The sequence below is a fragment of the Marmota flaviventris genome, chromosome 2, assembly GCF_047511675.1.
Source record: "Marmota flaviventris isolate mMarFla1 chromosome 2, mMarFla1.hap1, whole genome shotgun sequence".
Lineage (NCBI taxonomy): Eukaryota > Metazoa > Chordata > Mammalia > Rodentia > Sciuridae > Marmota > Marmota flaviventris.
This window is the reverse complement of record NC_092499.1, coordinates 103,882,768-103,902,621: the sequence shown is the minus strand read 5'-3', so window position 1 is coordinate 103,902,621 and position 19,854 is coordinate 103,882,768. Positions and strand designations below refer to the sequence as shown.

The 19,854-nt window shown below is 37.6% G+C and overlaps 1 protein-coding gene across 9 annotated transcripts in view; it reads right to left on the bottom strand.

The window, feature by feature from the left end:
* Tcf12 (transcription factor 12) overlaps positions 1 to 15,420 on the bottom strand; it is a 348,998-nt gene extending 333,578 nt beyond the window's left edge. For 2 of the 9 annotated variants that reach the window (XM_071608299.1, XM_071608302.1), the window contains exons 1-3: positions 15,121 to 15,420; positions 14,062 to 14,158; positions 13,012 to 13,084 (exon numbers count right to left, since the gene is read on the bottom strand). In XM_071608299.1, coding sequence (XP_071464400.1) covers positions 13,012 to 13,084; positions 14,062 to 14,136 — 148 coding nt within the window. In that variant the 5' untranslated portion in view covers positions 14,137 to 14,158; positions 15,121 to 15,420. Of the gene's footprint in view, positions 1 to 13,011; positions 13,085 to 14,061; positions 14,159 to 14,581; positions 14,603 to 15,120 lie in introns of those variants that run through there. The other 7 variants (XM_071608304.1, XM_071608305.1, XM_027924781.3 and 4 more) reach the window with 5 other exon arrangements.
* Between the last annotated feature and the right edge of the window lie 4,434 nt (positions 15,421 to 19,854).

Here is a 19,854-nt window from a genome sequence, read left to right as displayed (position 1 = left end):
TTTGCAGAAGAAATAAGAGAACAGGTAAACCACTGTAAATAAATATATAACTCATGTCTCCAGAGTGAGCGAACCTACGTAAATTTCTTTTAAGCCTTACCATGCAGCTGGTGCCAGGAAAGAAAGAAAAATGTAAGTTAAGGAATTTAATCTTTCTTTCACCAACCTATCACCCATCCCTAAACCTAAATCAAACAGTCACCAAGTGTTTACTGACCTCAACTCAGGGTACTTTACAAAAATACAAGTGGAAAATAGCATCACTGCTCTCAGAAAGTTTATAATCTGACTAATATACATAAAACAAGCCAAGCATGGTGGTGGTACGTATCTATAATCCCAGCAACTCAGGAGGCTGAAGCAGGACGATCGCAAGTTTGAGGCCAGACTCAGCAACTTAGAAAGTCCCTAAGCAACCTGACTTTAAAAATAAAAGGGGCTAGGCATATAGGGTAAAGCACTCCTGGGTTCAATCCCCAGTAATCCAAAACATGAAAAAAACAGATAACAGTATTTTTAAAGAACATTAAGATATAAGGAACACAGAAGTTCGTTCCTGAGTTCAAGAACCCTAGCCATACATTCCAAAGTCTTCAGTTCTACTGTAGCACCTACCACCTATGCTTGTCATTACCATTTAAGATAGCTCTTAAAGAAAGCATTAGGAATTTATTCCAACGGGAGATGTGACCATTCTTATCCACAACCTCAACTAAATAATAGGTATGAACATCCCAATATCTTACACCTATCAAATTTCATCTTCTTTCCAAAACACAAAACCTAAAGATAGCTGAACAATAAAAGACCACACACAAAAAGAATTACTCTCCTAAAGATATCAGCTTGTAAAAATTCATATTAAATATCTTTACATAATAAAAAATAACTATTTTTTAGAAGCTTTTGGTAAGTTTTCTTAATAAAAATAAATCTTGAAGTACTTTCTTTTGGAGAAACATCACCCTATTTAAGACTCTTGTTACAAAAAAATTTTAAGATTTCTAAAGATATTAAATTCCTCTTCAAGACAAACCGTACTGTAGTGTAGATTGGTATCAGTGCAGGTGCAACTACAACTGATCAGTTTGCTACTTCTGAGGGGCAATAAGAAACCACAGGCAAATGTATATCACTGTTGACTTCTCTATTTCCTCTGTAAAATGAACAGTTACCAACTTCCTATGAGAATTTTGAAGTAAACAGTGTATGAGTAAATATTTATGAAGTATTTTATCATTATTGATTTTTTTTTTTTAAGAGTAAGACTACTCCCCTTCTCCCAATCATTCACTGGGCAAAGTCCTACTGCCATTACAACTTGTTCTGCAAGTCTCTGGAGTCTAACTTAACATAAATGGAGTCTGCTCACTGTAGCACTGCTCTTAAGCTTGACAAAAGGGGTTATATAAATATGAAGACAAGACAGACCCTGGTTGTACCTCCTGTTTTGTGTTCCTACAGTACAGGTATAAACCTTAAGTGGACTATTTGTATTGTGGTTGTATCATGGTTCTTGGAACAATAACACTGGCAACACTATAGTGAACAAGCTTACAAAGCAAACAGAAAAGTCAAAAACAGGTTACCGGTCTGTCTCTCAAAACAGACTATGACAAACTAGTTTTTACATACTTCATTACTATTTTCACAGTTTACATTAAATAGCAGTGGAACTGAGCCAATAGCAGGCTCCTGAGGAAAAATTTCACTCATTAGAATCACAACTTGTTTGTTTTTAATATTTTTTAGTTGAAAATTGATATAATGCCCTTATTTTATTTTTATGTAGTGCTGAGGACTGAACCCAGTGTCTCATACATGTGAGGCAAATCTCTACCACTGAGGCACACTTGTTTGTTTGTTTGTTTTTAATATTTTTCTTTAGTTGTAGATGGACACAATGACTTTATTTATTTATTATTGTGTGGTGCTGAGGATCAAACTCAGTGCTTCACATGTGCTAGGCAAGCACTCTACCACTGTGACCCCAGCCCCACAACTTGTTTTTAATAAGGGTTATTATAATGAGGGTATTTTAGGACTAAACATTATACTACTGGTCTGAAAAGTGCTTCCCTGTATAAAAGGAAATAAAATTTACTAAAGAATGATTTTATCTACAAATAAGTATCTTAGCTCCACTTTTTCATCATGAAGCTCACTGGAGCTTGGTAGAATTTTCTTGTCTATACTCCCAGGCAGTATTCAAACTTCACAAAAGGTATGGTCAAGATTGAGGCTTCCTTTTTAGAGGGATCATCTAACGCTGGTTATATATATATACAATGAGGAACCAATGAAAACAATTTGACTCTCCATATAGTACCCCAAAGATTTCCCTGTGTGCTTTAACTGACTAGAGAATTATCAGTATACTCCTGGGTCCAAAAGATGAGAAAGTTCATTTCTCCTCAAAACAGAATTTGACTCCCTAAATCAACATATTAGGTGAACTACACAAAACAAAGTTCAACCTAAAAAAACCAATAATCTGAGAAGATCGCCTTATATGAACAAGCTTTTCACAATTTTTCTTTATTTAAAATAATAAAGTTCCTAGTCTATACTTTCAGTACCAAAGAATTTCTTTATTGTGAGTTTAAAGCAATATGGGGGTGAGGAGGGTATCTCCCTAATTCCTTTTCTGAAATTCACTGGATCAGGTGGGTTTAAGAATTCAACTTAATACAGTACATAAATCGTAAGTTACAAATCATTCCCAGTACCTGATAACTACACAGTAATTAGGAAAATAGTGTCAACAGCCTCCCTTTAGGTAAAACCAGATATTGCTAGCAAATGTTTACGCTGAATTTATGGGAAAATTCTTGCTTACATCTTTTTTGGGTTTCAAAATTTTTAGATCAGGGATTGTCGCTCTTTAGAAGGAAAAAAAAAAAGTCTCAACAAATAATAATACATGCTATCATCTAAAATAAAAAGAACTAGCTGATACTTCCATGAGAAACACTACAAAGATATTTAAGATAGGAGCTATGGTTGTAGCTCATTGGCAGAGCACTTGCCTAGCATGTATGAGGCACTGGGTTCAATACTCAGAACCACATAAAAATAAATTAATGAAATAATGGTATTATGTCCGTCTACAACAAAATAACAATACCCTTAAAAAAAAAAAAAAGATATTTCAAGATAGTCTTGAAACAGCTATAATTACCTGCATAGCTGGAAAGTTACAGTCAATTCAATCTATCTACATATTGCCATCAAGAGATTCAATATGAAACATTCTTTAACTTTATTCCAAAGCAGGATCACATCGAAAAACAGTTCCCAAAACAGATCAACATGAAAAACATGTCAATAGCAGGCATGTAAGCAAATGGGACACTGAGCAAATGACAAAGTGAGCTGGATATAACAGGGCTTCCAATCAGGAAATATTCCAATCAGAAAAAAAAAAAAGGATCTTACTCCTGCTCTACAAGTGACCATATAAGCTCAGATTCACTTGTGGACAAACCATGCTTCCACAATTAAGTTCAAAGCCTAGATTTTTTTCCTCTCCAGTGACACAAGCAAACCTCTTATTTACTCCCAAGAACCTCAAAACAATAACATTTGCCTCCAGGACGAAAGCTCCTCCAGGTGACTATGATAATCCCTCCTAGCAGGGATTCCCACTCCATGCCCCACCAAGGCTCCCAGCTCTTGCTGAGAACAGCAGCACATTTGCTTGTTGACTGGAGCAGCCTCAGATCAAGTCCAACCTGTGTTCTCTACATTAGACACCAATGAAGAGGTGGAGGAGTAATTATAAGCTGATCCTGCTCACAACAGCTCACTGGCAGAACTACCAGGAGCAAATAAACAATTTTTGAGGGAGACAGCCTACAGAAAGACTTCCATTTCATAACCAGAATGTTGTTTCATCAGTCTGATTATGACAAATTCAGAGAAAACCCTTAGTTCAAATTCATGTACCTTCTTAATACCTGAAACAGTGATGGCAAAATGACATCTTGAACCAAATTTCTCAAATTTTAATAACCAAAAATATAGTAAGGTATGGTATTGGTTAAAATTTTTTTAAGTAATAATTTCTGTCCCGTCTCTTGTCTCAAATTGTTTTACTAAAATATTTTGAAGACTTCATCCCTGAGTCAATGCAATAAAAATTTAAACAATTTCTTATCTATTCTCATTTCTGTACGATCTTTAAAGGTGATATTTTAGTACCCAAGCAATTTACAGTAGCTTGAATGACTCACCATGGTGTTTATGAGAGCACATATTTTACCTGGAACACAAAAGAGCATTTTGAACATACAAAAAATGTGGTTCTCTCTATAAAAAAAAATACATTTTCAGGACTGGGGATGTAGCTCAGTGGTAAAGCCCTTGCCTAGTGAGTGCAAGGTCCTGGGTTCAATCTCCAGTGCCACAAAAAACAAACAAACAAAAATACACATTTTCTTCCTAAGTAGGGTATGTTAAGTTACAGGATGATCTGGCTGGAGACAGAAAACAGGCTCAAATAAGTTACATTACTAACAAATCTATCTGTGTTTTAGTTTATGGAAATAACAGCTTCCTCCCTACAGAAACAATTTTCTCCCTAATCACAGGCTTCTGTAGAAGCAGAAAAAGTTCAGAAATAAAGACAACTAAAGAATATGCTTCAGAACTGGGTTTCCTGCTAGGGATAGTATAGGCCAGTATCCCATTTGACCCTGTCCCTACTCCCAAAATACAAAGAAAAACAAGGGGAAGACGATGGTGCCACAAGCCAAGCAAAACACATCTTCAGAACTTGTTTTACTGATGGTTAATGAAAAACATGTATATTCTGTGACATATATGTTTATGCTACATAGAAAGTAAAATGTGCATTAATATTTAAGATAAGATTTCTTCTGCTGACTTGCAACATGTTGCTTCAGGCTACTAGTGGAGTTTATGTCCCTTATCCTCTGCCATTAGGAAGAAAAGTGGACAAGCTGGAGATGTAGCTCGTTAAACAAATGTTCAACCACACCTAGCATGTACAAGGCCCTGGGCTCAATCCCCAGCACCACAAAAAAAAAAAAAAAAAAAAAACCCAGAAAGAGAGAGAAAGAAGGAGAAGGAGAAGAAAAGTCCTATCCTGGAGACTCTTAACATTCTCTTCAACCTGTCTCCTGTCTCCCAGCTAGTCTATCCTTTCAGGTCACATAATTTTTATCTTATTTTTTTATACCTCATTTCAGAATTTTAAGTAGGTAGAAAAAATGTAGAGAAAACACTACATTTTAATAATGGTGATGCCTAAGCATTGCAGAACATTTTCAAAAGGCATACACATTCTATTCACCATTCTATATGCTACCATACCTCATCTACAAATAACAGCATTAAAGCCAGGCATGGTAGTGCAAGCCTGTAATCCCTCCAGCTCAGGAGGCTGAGGCAGGAGGATGGCAAATTCAAAGCAAGGAGCTAAGCAACTCAGTGAAACTCCGTCTCTAAATAAAATACAAAATAGGGGTGGAGATGTGGCTGAGTGGTTAAGTGCCCCTGAGTTCAATCCCTAGTACCCCCCCACCACCAAAAAAAAAAAAAAAGACAGGATTAAGAAGAAATCAACAATCAACTAAAAGAAGGAAGAAAGGTTAAAGTTCTTAGGTACCCGATGAGCTTTCACAACTACTCATCCTTGATTACTTTTCAGATTCATAATACACATATAGTTGTATGGCACTAAAAAGCAGTTGTGAGGGGCTGAGGTTGTGGCCAGTGGTAGGATGCTTGCCTCACATGTGTGAGGTACTAGGCCCAATCCGTCAGCACCATATAAAAACAAATAAACAAAATAAAGGTATTGTGTCCATCTACAACTAAAAAACTAATATTAAAAAAAAGCAATTTTGGGGCTGGGGCTGTAGTTCAATGGTAACGCACTTGCCTCACATGTGTGACGCACTGGGTTCAAACCCCAGCACCACATAAAAATAAATAAAAGATACTGCGTGTTCATCTACTAAACTAAAAAAAAATTTTTAAAAAAGGAAATTTTGATAAGCTGTCCATGTGAGGACATTTTCTCACCATTACTACCAACAAAGCGACAAAGCGTTTCATTTTCTCCAATAAGAAATGAGATAATGTCTATAAATTACTTAGTATAATGCCTAACATAGAATAGCAATTCAATAGACACTGGCTATTATTATTATTATTATTATTATGTAACTTCTGAAGTTTTACTTAAGAAGATGACGCATAATAATGGGTAGTGATCATTTTTGAAGTAGCTACATGGCAGGGCGTGGCAGGCAATACATAGACACTCTCATTTATTTAAATCTCACAAGGATTCCAAAGGTAGGTATTATAATTCCCCTTTCACAAATGAGAAATTTAAGTCAAATTATTTGTCTATGACCCCATAGCTAATCAGTTGCAAAATACTAATTCCAAACCAGTTGTCTGGCTCCTAAATTCAACTCTTCCTACCACACAACATTGCATCTCTCATAAAAAGTAAAAAATTCAAGTCTTACTGACAAGACTCCAATTAGATTCCACTCCAATTTAAAAAACACAGAGAACGAAAGGAATTCCCTCTCTAGTCATGGCATACCCTTTTATACAAAAATACAAATGTGTACCAAATGTCATCATCTACCTTTCATATGTTAATAAAAATTTATATTTTTACATTAAATAATCAACCAAAGGGGCTGGGATTGTGGCTCAGCGGTAGAGCCTTCGCCTAGCACGGGAGGGACCCAGGTTCGATCTTTAGCACCACATAAAAATAAAGGCATTGTGTTGTGTCCATCTACACCTAAAAAATAAATATTAAAAAAAAAAAAAAAGGGCTGGAGTTGTGGCTCAGTGGTAGAGTGCTTACCTAGCAAGTGTGAGGCACTGGGTTCAATTCTCAGCACAAGATTAAAAAAATAAATAAAGATGTCCATTTACAGCTAAAACTATTTTTAAAAAATCAAGAAAGTCACTAATTTTATACACCTAACTCCAGCACTATATCAATTCTTGGCCTGGTCACTTATCTCCCTGAGTGCATTTCCCTAAGGAATTCATTCACTCAGCTTTAATTATAACTTAAAGGCACAAAAACAGAGTCTATGTCTTCTATCAAAAAAAAAAAAACGTAAATTGGGTAAAAATGTATGTCCATACAAAAAGGTGTTCACTACCACATTAATTATAAATTAATAAACAAAATTCTGAAATGTCAAGCAATAAAGAACTGACTTCAGTTATGCAATATCCATCCCAAACAACTGCATATAACAATTTTAATCCAACTTTATCAAGAATCTTTAGTAATATGAGAAAATATTAATGATAAAATATTAAGTGAAATAAAAAAGCAGTACAGAAAATGAAACCATCATTAAGATCTCAACTTTGCTATCTATCAGGGAAAAAAAAATCAGGACTATAGGGGGAAAAAAATGAAAACATAACGATTTTCTCTGGATAGTAAAATAAGGGTTTTTTTCCTTTCCGTGTTGCTTTTTCTATTCCCCAGTTTTCTTTACAATGACAACTATGTATTAATTTATAAGCAGCAGTAAGATCTTTATCTCCCACCATCCTTCTCTCATAAATCCCCAAATTACCCAAGAGTCTGAGGTCTTGTGATTATTTTATCTGTTTGTTTTGTTTTGATGCTGGGGACTGAATCCATGGCCTCACACATTCTAGGCAAGCACTTTACTCCTGAGCTACATCCCCAGACCAGTTGTATAAAATTTAAAATGCTCAGAACAATTCAGCATTTTCATTATTTCCAGTGCTCCATTTTCCAATGGTGTCATAACTACAACCTTGAGTCATTTTTCTTACCTACAGAAATTCAACCCTTCATATTCTATCAATCCTTTACTCCTAGTATTTTTCCTTTCTACTTTCTATACTAACATAAAATTCAAACCTTTACCAGCAGCTCATCCCTGAATAACCACAAAAGTCTCCTGAATAAACAAATGTTTTCCTTATTCTATAGCCTCCCCACTAATAATTCACTCTATGCCATTTACTGTTCTTGGAGCATTAAGTGTATTAGCTCATTTAATCTTCATAACAACCTCACATGAATAGCTATATTGTTAGTACTCCTTTACAAATTAAGAAACAGAAACACAGAGAGGTTAAGTAGCTTACCCAAGATCAACCAGTTAACAAGTGATAAAATGTGTATGTAAACTCATGCAAAATCATTCCAGGTAACAGTATATGACATGAATTCAGGAATGGTGTCAATACAAACCAGCTTCTCTTTCTCCAAACTGTATAGGGCCTTGGATGGAGCCAAATTCCATTTCTGGGTATCTCCTCATGCTAATCCACGCCTGAGAGGCCAGTTCTTTTCCCTAATTCATTTTCCATTATCTCCTTCACAAGTCAACTCTGAATTCAAAACTTCTGAGTATTCCTTAAGCCTGTTCCCTGAATCTATGGCACATCTTGATTCTTATGAATTTAACTGAAATTACATTAATGTGCAGTTTCTGACATTTTTTGTTACAGAAATTTACTTTACAATTCTACATTTTATCTTCAGGTTACCAGTTTTCAACAACATAAAGCAGCCAGTAACATTCAGGCATAATTATCAATTGCTCAAGAACCGAAAAGGGTATCTGGTTTTAATAAAAGAATATATTCTATACGGCCTTGTTAAATACAAAGTGTGAAAACAACTGTTCTTATATTCAAGGTTGAATATCTTCATCTTTATCTTCCCATTCCAAGAGAATCTAAATCTTAAAACTCAAAGAAGACAATATACCATAGGATAGTTTAAGAAAAAAAGAAACTTGAGTTTTTATTTAGACTGTTTATGAAAACTGACAAAAACCATCAATACAGCTATGCTTCCCTACACACCATAAGTATCTAAAATGCTGTGATCCATTTTTCAAATCCATTAGATCCACAATAGCTTGAACATTATAAGAACTGTTCTAAAGAATATATTCTACTCATGGGTATAATCTTGTCCCTAGTTTTTCAGTTTTCCATTTGTATTTTCACATGTAAGTTGTCACTAAAAGACCCCTTTGCTACTTAACTTTTCCTCTGCTACTTAACTTTTCCCTTAAATGATCTATTAATAGCTTACCATATTTATTTTAAAATATATTTTCCACCACGTCCCTGCTGACTATGCAGTTACTCTCATTCATCACTATAGTTTACACAGAGCAAATGTCTAACAAGCTTAAATTATAACAAATATATATAACTAAAAATTATAGTTTATAACTATAAATTTCAACACAGTGTATAATATGACCCACACCCTATACATAACAAACATTAAAATACCTTAAAGGAAAGGCCAAACCTAGTTTTCCTTCTGTTTAAAAAAAATCACCATTCCTATTCTACTGTAGTTCACCTTAAAAACACATTAGTAAAATTTTGGTTTTCTCTTAATTTTTTTTTCTTGGTAAGTTCAAATAACGCTACAGCAATCTGAAATGTTTACTAGGGCAAGTAGACATTTAATAATCTTAATATGCTTAATATGATGTGTAGGTATTTAATACTCTTACCACAGATTTTTTTAATTATCTGAGAAGAGAATGCAATTATAAAAGGGCAGCATCAGGAATTCTTGTGATATGGAACAGTTTTTTTGTCTTGATTGTATCACTATTAATAACCTCATTGTGATATTGTACTACAGTTTAGCAAGATGTTACCATTGCAGGCAAATGAGTAAAGGTTACACAGGATTTCTGTATTGCTTCTTACAACTGCATATAAATCTACAATTATCTCAAAACAAAAAGTTTAATTAAAACAAAATCACTGAAAAGCAATTAATGAGAATTCATTAATATTTTTCTGGCCTTACATCAATATTTAAAAAAAAAAAAAAAAAAAAAAACTATGTATCTCTGAATATCCTTCTCACTCCAACTGATCAGTAACTGAAGAATGATAAACTGTATTCCTTTTTCAAATTTAAAAATTACAAGAAGATATTTCTTAAAATAGTTCCCAAAACTCTTAAGATGAAACTTATACTATTACAAAAGTCTAATTTGAAAAAGGAAAAGGAAAACTTTAACCTCCTAGTTAAAGTAACTTTCTAGATAGAAGCATGAAAGACAAACTCAATCAATACAAATGGCTTATAAAATTATACCACTCCCCTCCAACATCTGTTACTACTTGGATTAAAATACAAAGAAAATTTTCAGAAAACATTCAAATACTTAATCTAATATTTTTTTTTAATCTGCATACTCAAACCCTAAAGTTGGGGGTTAGGAGAATTAAATACCTGAACCATATCCATTTTATCAATCCTTTCCACAAACTTTCTTTCTATATACTACCTTAATAGAATACCTCACCTTTCACTTTCACAGAAACACTTTTCTCAAGGTCACTAGAGAACACCTCACACAGCAAATGGATAAATTCACAATGAAACTATACTACAAAAGAAATTAATACCTTGATGAAGAAATAACACTATAATAAACTCTTAGAGATGAAAAATAGTAAATATATCTTTTACATAACTTTTGACGAAGTGTCAGCTATCATATAAGTTGCTTTGCTTTAGAAGTAAGATACAGATAATATCACATACTATAATATATACTGTATACTTTCAGCTAAAAAAAATTCTAAAAGTCTTATATACTATTTCTCAAAAACAATCTACTATGAAATTAAGACAGTCTCTAAAAGGACAAATAAATAATCAAGAGAAAACTATACTGCACAATGTTAAATTATCATCTTCAAAAAGAACTATACTGCACAATGTTAAATTATCATCTTCAAAAAGAAATAGGCATAATGTCTTGCAAATTTTTTTTCGAAGACAAAAAAACTCTAATCTTTATAGTAGCACTTCAAAAGCAAAAATCATTTCTTTAGCTCCTTACATGCTGCAAATAAACAGGCATTACAATGTATTACATAATATCCTCTGAAATCAGGGCACAAGATTATTCATATGTCAATAAAGTATATAAAAAATATAAATAAAATATTACTCTGTCAATTTCTCTTAGACATTCACTTTAAGATAAAAAATGGCTACAGTGAAGCCTTATCTACCCTATATTTGACATAAAATAATCACATACCATTTTTCTCTTCTTAAATTTAAATCCACTCACTAACTTTGAAGGTCACAGCTTATTTTATTATAATTTTGGGGGGCATTTAAAACAAACCACCCAGGTAAATATTTCCATGTCCACTGAATACAGGTGTTTAAGTTCAAACTTTCAATAGACAAATGATAAAACTAAAAATTTCCTACTCCAAAGAATCAAGTGTGACCACTTCTACAAAACAGAATAACATTTTCTTTGTGTAATGCAATGAAAGGAAGCTAGCAACTCCAATGCCATACTTGCAATCCACATTTGAGTTTAAACACTTTTTAATTTCACAGACTATAATTATTCTTGATATAATTGTTCTTATTCTAAAATTGGGAAGAATTTATAATAGCAAGTTTCTGAAGTCCAAGTCCTAGTTCTCATTAAGTATCCAGTTAAATATATTTTCCTTGCATCTATCTTCAAAAAATATATATTATCCAAACGTAAGTAAAAACAGTATAAAATAATATCACTACTCATTGAAGGAAATATACAAGGTTAGACAAAGGCAATTTGAAAGTTCCTGAAAATGAATTCTTAGTTGTAAAAACCAAAATGTCTTCAAAACACAAGATTATATCCAACTTCTATATTTATAATTTTTTTCTATTCCCCAAAACAGTAAAATTTCACATGATTACCAGTAAAAATGAGATGAGAGAAGAGTTGGGATTTGGCTAACATTTCATGATATCCTTTTGAACAAATGTAATATTTTATTATCCGTTAGGCTATAAAATGCTTTACTTATTTGAGATGCTAGATAGCATGCTATATTTTCCCCACAAGTTGTAATTTCATAATTAAAAATGAATTTTAGTAAAGTAGTGTATGATCTGACACATTTTTTAAATGTGAAGTGGAATAAAGTGTTAAATTAGTTATTCAAATTCCCAGTGTTTTGTTCTCACAGTATTTTAAGAAATCAACTATCAGTTTACTAGGGTAAATAAAAAGCACTGATCAAAAAGCAATTACTGCGTTTCAGCTCAGAGATCTGACACTTGGTTTTCATATGATGCTGCTGCTATGGCTTTACTATTTTCCATCTCTCTGAGTACCAAGGAATAAATTCAAACAGAAATTATAGCCTTTGTACATCAGAATGGACTTTACTTCTGGAATATTAATTTTAAAATGATGAGTTTAAAAAAAAAGTTAGAAAAAAAATGGAATGTCTAATAATGGAACAAAATAGTTATAAATACACCAAAAATAAATTCAAAGATAACAGCATTGGTATAGAAATAGGAATCTAATAAACATTACCCTAATGTAATGTGAATATAGAACAGACAGAACTTATTCATCTAAGACATGTAATTTAAAAAAACATAAGTTTATATTCATTTCTAACATTTCATCCATTAATATTTTAAATAACTGCCCATGAAATTAGTTACTTATAAATTTCCAGTAGCCAACTTTTAAAATAAATACATCTTACTAATTATCGCATGACTCAATTATTGTATACACATAATCAATAATAGTATTTTACCATTTTTTTAGAATCCAGGTTTAGTGACAGTGAGTTAAAATTTAGCAAATTACATATATATATCAAAAAATTTGTTTTAAAGACCACTCATGGACCATTTTTTGTGACATTTTTCTAAATATAAAGGTTTGAAACAATCCTTTGAACTCAAGATGATTTTCAATTTTAAATTCATAGGAAAATGAACAACTTTAAATCTGTATTGAAATTCTTGTAACTGAATCAATGAATCTTTAGCAAACTGTCCATGTTTGATGCTTTTTTGTTTTTATTTATAATTTTAACTTGACACACTAGAAAATGGCATGAAAAGAGATACTAAAATGCTTCATACTTTTTTACTAAAATGTGTTACACCACCAAAATATGAGTTTCTAGTTTTAGACATCTTACCTGATCCACTGAACTGACTGCTTCCCAGTGTTGTTGGTCTGGTTTTCCCACTATTAACAGGTGGGGAAAACATCTGCAAAATAACCCAAATGTATCTATTAATCCTGAATTCTTCTAGATTCTTTGCAAATAAAATTCCACCAAGTGTCATTAGTTAGTTACTATATTTCATAGGGAAGTTGAAATAAAATTGGAGATACATTCAGACTCAGAATGGAAACACTGATACTGTTTCCTAATACTATTTGGAAAAAAACTGACTACATTCTTTTCTGAAAACCCAGTCATTTACATAAAGATTCCGGTTTAATTAAGTTTAAATAGTAAGTTTCTACCCATGATCTTCACTTTGGAACTAAGTGAATCTCATTATATTAACATTACTTAATTTGCACTTACAGTCAGAATCATGTCCAATGAAATTACTATGTACAGTAAGGATAACACAGTCCTATAAAGCAGGTATTAGTCCTGTCTTCTAATAGCAGCTGATAAAGAAATTCAAGCCAGCCCTGTGGTTTCACCATATATTTTTAAGATATTTCCCGGTTGAGACTACAGATAGAGTGCGTACATGTATACTGTATGTGCACCTTAAAATAAAAGTACTGGCTCAAATAGCTGAAAATTTTAGCCCTGGATTCACTTTCTTGCAGCTGACATCTTTCAGGTACCATAAACATATCTTAGGGAGGAAAATGGTGAGAAGAGTTGAAAAAAAATAATTTGTCCATATACAGTTTAAAATCACTAATAATCATCAGGGTCAAAGAATGACTCAACCAAAGCTCATGATTATATTGTTCTTCTTTTAACTGGTTAAATCAAACGACCCCTCTGGCATTAAAGTTTGAAATCTGCAAGTCTAGACATTACATCAAAGTTCAGGTGTCCAACTTGGGGGAGCTGGACTCCAGCCCTGAGAACTACTGCTCAAAACAGATGGAGTTCACCCCGCCTAGTGTCTAGGTCTTTCCCCCCTCTTTTCTGCTTGCTTTTTTCCTTGTAAACCTCAGTAGAACCCCAAGATGCCGTGGAACGCTTTCCTACCGCACTGAAGTCCAGCAGGTCGCTCAGTTCCTTGTCGGTCCCTATAGCGGCCATGCGCTGCTGCTGGGAATTCATCTTCGGCCACTTCTAGCAGGTCCTAAGGCAGGGGAAAACGGGCTGAGCGAGAGACCACCGAGGCCCAAAGTGTGTGAGGGGATGGAAAGAGGCGTAAGGGAGGAGGAAAAGCACTGGGAGAGCCCAGCTGACTTCCAATTCCCCCACTCCTTCCCACCACGGCGCGAGCAGGGGGCGGGAGAGCTCAGCGCCCGCGCCGGGTCCCTGAATCCACGCGTTCCTCGGCGCGGCCCGAGAGCGACGCGGTGGCTCCCGCAACTCGCCGCCTCTCCCGCAAGTTTCCGAGCTGGTCCCGGTCCCCTCCCCGGCCCCTCCTGCCCCGCGCAGTCGCCGGGAGCTCGGCGCGCGGGGCCCGGCCGGGGCGGGGGTCTGGTGGGGAGGGGTGAGGGGCAATTCGGCGTCCAGAGAGCGGAGCAGCGGCGAGGGGAGATACGAAGTGACTCACTCGCTCGGCAACAATAGAACTGACAAGTTGCAGCGAACGCGCCGCTCGCAGGCCCACGTCTGCGGCCGCCGCCTCCCGGACGTCCCCGGCGGGCCCAGGGGGTCGGAAAGCACCCCCCGCGCGCCCAAGGGGCGTTTTAAAAAAGAAAGCAGGAACGCCAACAACTAGTCTCGGTCTCGCCGGGCGTCCTTCTCCCCGGGCTCGGCCTCCTCCCACTTTTGCTGCCCTGCCCCGGACCTGCCGAACAATGAGCCTGGCTCAGCGGCCGAAGCCGTCCGCTCTCCCGCGCGCCCCGGAGCTGGGTGCCGGCCCCAGCCGAGCGCCGAGCGGGGCGCGCAGGCCGAGCGCGCCGCCCGCGGGCCTGGCCGCCGGCGACTCGCGCCTCCACCCGACTCCGCTCCCCAACTTGGAGGGGACCTCGGATTTGGCTCTGTACAATGGGGCGCGGAGTTGGGGCGCGGGCCGGGGACGCCCCAGCTCCGGCAGGGGCTTCCAGCCCCGCCACGCCGTCTCCCTCCCGCTCGCCAACCCGCAATTACCTGCCGCCCCGTCTCCGCATCCAACCACCCCGATTAAAGTTCACTTTGGCCGGGAGAGCGGACTCGGGCTTCCCCTTGCACCGCCCGGCGGCACGGCTCACTTTGGCCCGCGCGAGCTCTCGGGTCCGGGCGGGGGAGGCGGCTCTCGGGCCTGGCCGCCCCTTCCTCCCGGGGCGGGCTGGCGGTCCCCCCGAATAGAACTTGTGGGTCTCCTCAGGCGGACATTTTTTTCGCTGAGGCGGCCTCAGCACCGCGCTCGGCTCGCCTCCGGATCCCTCCGCGCCGGGAAGAGCCTCTGGTTAACCCCTTCGTCCCCTGCCCGCTGCCGCCTCCTGCGCCGAGGAAGTGGAGCTGACTGGGGGGGTCGGGAAGGCGGAGCCGGCGAAAACGGGGAGGGGCCGCTGTGCGGACGCTGGACAAAGCCCGCGGTCGGGTGAGGCGGGCCGGAGTTGCGGCTGGCGGGGAGGGAAGGGAAGGGGAGGGGAGGGGCGAGAAGCGCGCGTAGGCACCCCGGAGGCAAGGCCCATGCAGCCCGCCGCCCAGGGCGCATCTTTGGGGCCTCTAGAGAGCAAGGAGACTGGCGCCGTGGCGCCTCCTCGCGCTGGTCCCTCTACGTCTCGGGTCCCGAAGTGGAATCACGGAGATGAAGCCGTGGGAGCATCTGGATCCGGAGCCCGAGGCCGCAGAGCACTGAAGGCTGCCATCGCCTAGCAAGACATGCTGGACCCTGGACGCGGCACTGGTCTGGGCCCAGAGGCCCTGGCCCCGGGAGTCTGCGTGACGCTTAGCTTGGAAGCTGCGCGCGTGGGGAAGGGAGAGCCGGCCCTCTGTCTCTCTGGGCGTAGAAGCGGCTGGTCAAATTAGCCGAATGCGAAAGAAAGGGTAAAACCTCCCTGAAACCGCACAAAGCAGTAAGGACTTCAGATTCTCAAACTCCACTCACCCAAGCTTTCACGACTGTCGTACCCGAACCCCTTTCGATGCTGTGGAATCGTACAGCGGGAAGAGTTCTTGTAAATGGATTAAGCCAATCCTTCGATTTAACTGAGACGGCCCAGAGAACTTCACACAACCACTATTTTGGTCCGCAAAAATTCTGAAGTTGGCTTGAAGGAGCTCCAGGATAGAAGGAAGACAGACAGACTAACTAAACCTCAGTTCCTTCAATTTGGGCTTGGAGGTAAGGCTCTCTTGATTGGCAGCCAGTTATTTTGATTCCTTTGAGTCAGCTGGGGCAATAAAGGCGAATAAGTCCTAAGCAAAACAGACTCTGCGAAGACCATACATCCAAAGTAAAAAATTGAAGAAAGCAGCTTACAAGCAACAACAGGGCAAGAAGGAGTCACTGGATCTTGGACTTGGATGGAAACTAGGAGGTAGATTCAGCTGCATATATGCCATTACTGTACTTAATTACAACTGGAGCTGTCCAGCGAGAGAAGGCAATTGTAGTTTTGGATTTGGGGGCTTCCATGGAGTTGTACTAGCTACACTTGGACCTTGTTCCAGATCCTGTAGTAGTGTATCTTGGGTTTAAAAAAAAAAAAAAAACTACTAGTCCCATCCCTTCCTACCTGCTTGAAGCATGTGGTTCTGATCTGAGCAAATTAGCATAACTCCAATTTAAGGAATCAGCTCAATCCCTTTCCCTCCACCAGTTATTGGTTGACATGACAATTTGAGTCAATGAGAGGGGCAATTTGCTGGGGTCTTTGGGGGAAGTTTTTCAGGTTCTGAGAGAGCTTCAGAGGCAACCTCTTCTGCATGTGCTCAAAAAACAAGGAGCCCCCAAACACCAGGTCTGGCCAGGTTAAAATAAAGCAGACATCAAGAAAGCCTTCCCAGAGAACAATCTAATCTTTGGTGATGTTTTTGAGTCTCTGAATCAAACAACTCAACCTGGGTCTGCATTCATGATGAAACCAATAGGATTTGAATTTTCTGTGCTTCTTAATCTAGTATGTTCTAACTGATACAAGCCCAGCAACCCACCCTCAACAAAGAGTAGATAAAAAATCTGATTAGGGTCAGGTGCAGTGGTGCATGCCTGTAATCCCAGCAGCTCAGGAGGCTGAGGCAGGAGGATCACAAGTTCAAAGCCAGCCTCAGCAAAAGTGAGGCACTAAGCAACTCAATGAGACCCTGTCTCTAAATAAAATACAAAACAAGGCTGGGGATGTGGCTCAGTGGTCCAGTGCCTCTGAGTTCAATCCCAGGTACAAAAAACAAAAAAACAAACTGATTAGGTAACTTTAAGGTTTCATTCCCATAGTAAGATTCAAAGTCTCAGTGATAAAACTGGGGGGAAATCTTGGGGAAGGAGAAGACATCTATCTGAGGGATTTATGCTGTTTTCAGGAAAAAGGAGAGCCAGTTTCTTTTTATACTTCTCACACAACTAATTGAAAGGAAGAAATAGCTATCTACCCAAGCCCTCAGTCATAGGGGCTTCCTTACTCCTTCAGAGGACTGATTGAAATTTTTTATACATAGTTTTATCTTATACTTTGTTCTCATTATATTGTGAGTTCCTTGACAGTTAAGATTGATTTGCATCTGTCTACACCATGCACCTAACAACTGTATCAAGAGCACAGTAAACTTAAAAAGGGAGAGCTGAAATTCAATCTATTACTCATTTGAAATTAGAACTTCAAATATTTTTCATGCTTTAATGTAGTCTTTGCATGTGCCCTTTTTAATAATGAAATATTCTCTCCAGTGAATTTCCTATGATACAGAAAACAATATAAAAAGATATATATATGTATGTGTGTGTGTGTGTATATATATATATATATACACATATATAATGTTACAATATAAAGAAGACAGAAGACAATATAAAAAGTGGAGTTTTATATCACTTAGAACATGTGTTTGGGTTTTTGCTGACTTTGCCAGATAGAACCAAAAGGCTTTATTGAAAAGCTCAAAGAAAAATAAGTAATACAAATTTGATGTTAATTAGTAGCACTGTTTCTATAATAGAAGTTAATACCAATACATAAATATTGAAAAATATTTAATGAACTTTTCTTACATGCTAGGCATGGTGCTAAATGCTTTTGGAACAGAACATCTAAAATCTACTCTGCCCTCAAGTTTTGTTCTGATAGGTTTTAGTTCACTTTCTATTCACCATAACCAAACACAGGAATTCTGTCCACATGACTTCACTCTCTACTTTCTAAGAGCCTCCCACTCTGTATTTGCAAGCATGTGCATGCACACATGTACATATTTTATCAGGCAGACCTGAGTTGTTAAAAGAAACATTTATAATCAAAAGGGAAAGCAGTCAAAGCAAAGGGCTTTTTGCTTCCTTGGGAAAATGACATGACTTTGGGCCTTTTTAAAAAGAAGACAGAGAAGAGGGAGAAAAGAAAAGTAATGGAATGAAGGGGTAAGTAGGTCATAAATTGCAATCTGGATGCATAGTGTTATCTACATAGATCCAAATTTGATGGTTCATAGCTTCTCTAGTAGCTTTCTGCCCCAGACTGTCCCCTTGAGACTAACAGGAACAAGTTTGTGTAACAATTAATTTAATAACTTCAGTTCATGGTATTCTCATTACTGACAAACTAAAAACCAAGATTTTTCACTTAATCATAAACCAGATTCTACTAATCAATCACTTATAGTATACTCCCCATTCTTTTCTACCAGCAAGAATCTCCCACCTTTGTGGGATTTTCTGGTAGAGATTTTCTTTTCTCTCTGAATGTGAGTAAATAAAAATAGTTATCTACTCCTTGCTAGTATGATTTTTATCCACTATTTAAGCTATTTAGATGTCTCATATGAATATGATATTCAGATTTGAGAAGATACCCCTTTATGGTCCATCTTACACTCAATTCCTTTTACCCCCTTAAGATTCCTTCTTTCATACTTCATAAAAATACGTATTTAAATCAAAACATTCAGAGGTCAGAAAAGGGAAAAAACTGTCAAACACTCCAAAACATCATACTTAAAAGAGTCATAGATTTGGGGTTTTTTTAAAGTCAGTATACTTGATCAGGTAAAATGAATAACAACCTCCCTTTTCCATATTCCCATGCACATTTTGGCATAGTGCCTAGCACATAATAGATGTTTGATAAAGATTTATTAAAAAGTGAATGATTCCACTCTTCTATATAAACATAGCAGTTAAACACTCCCTCAAAACTACCCTAAGACATCAACAAAAGGATTGTGTTGTTAAGCACTACATATTAGACCCAGGTGCGCTCTACCACTGAGATATATTCCTATTCTATTTATTTTGAGACAGGATCTCCATACATTGCGGAGGTTGGCCTCCAACTTGTTATCCTCCTGCCTCCGCCTACCAAGAGCAAAGGGATTTTTTTTTAATTTTTTATGTTGGAAAATTTCAAGCATATAAAAAAGTAGAATAGTATTAAGAACATCTATGTATTTAATTGCCCATTTTTAATAATTATGTGTTTTTTATTTATCTTTTCATTGTCATCCCCTACCTTAAGTAAAATTTAACCGAATACATCATATAATTTCATAAGATTTTTTCCCCCATACTGGGAATTGAACCCAGGAGCTTTCTACCTCTGAGCTACACTCCCACCCTTGTTTTTGTGTTGTTATTATTGTTGTGTTTGTAAGCAGGGACTGACTGACTGGCACAGGTGGACCTCAAACTTGAGATCCTTCTGCCTTAGCTTCCCAAGCAACTAGGAATACAGGCATTCACTTCCCTGCCCC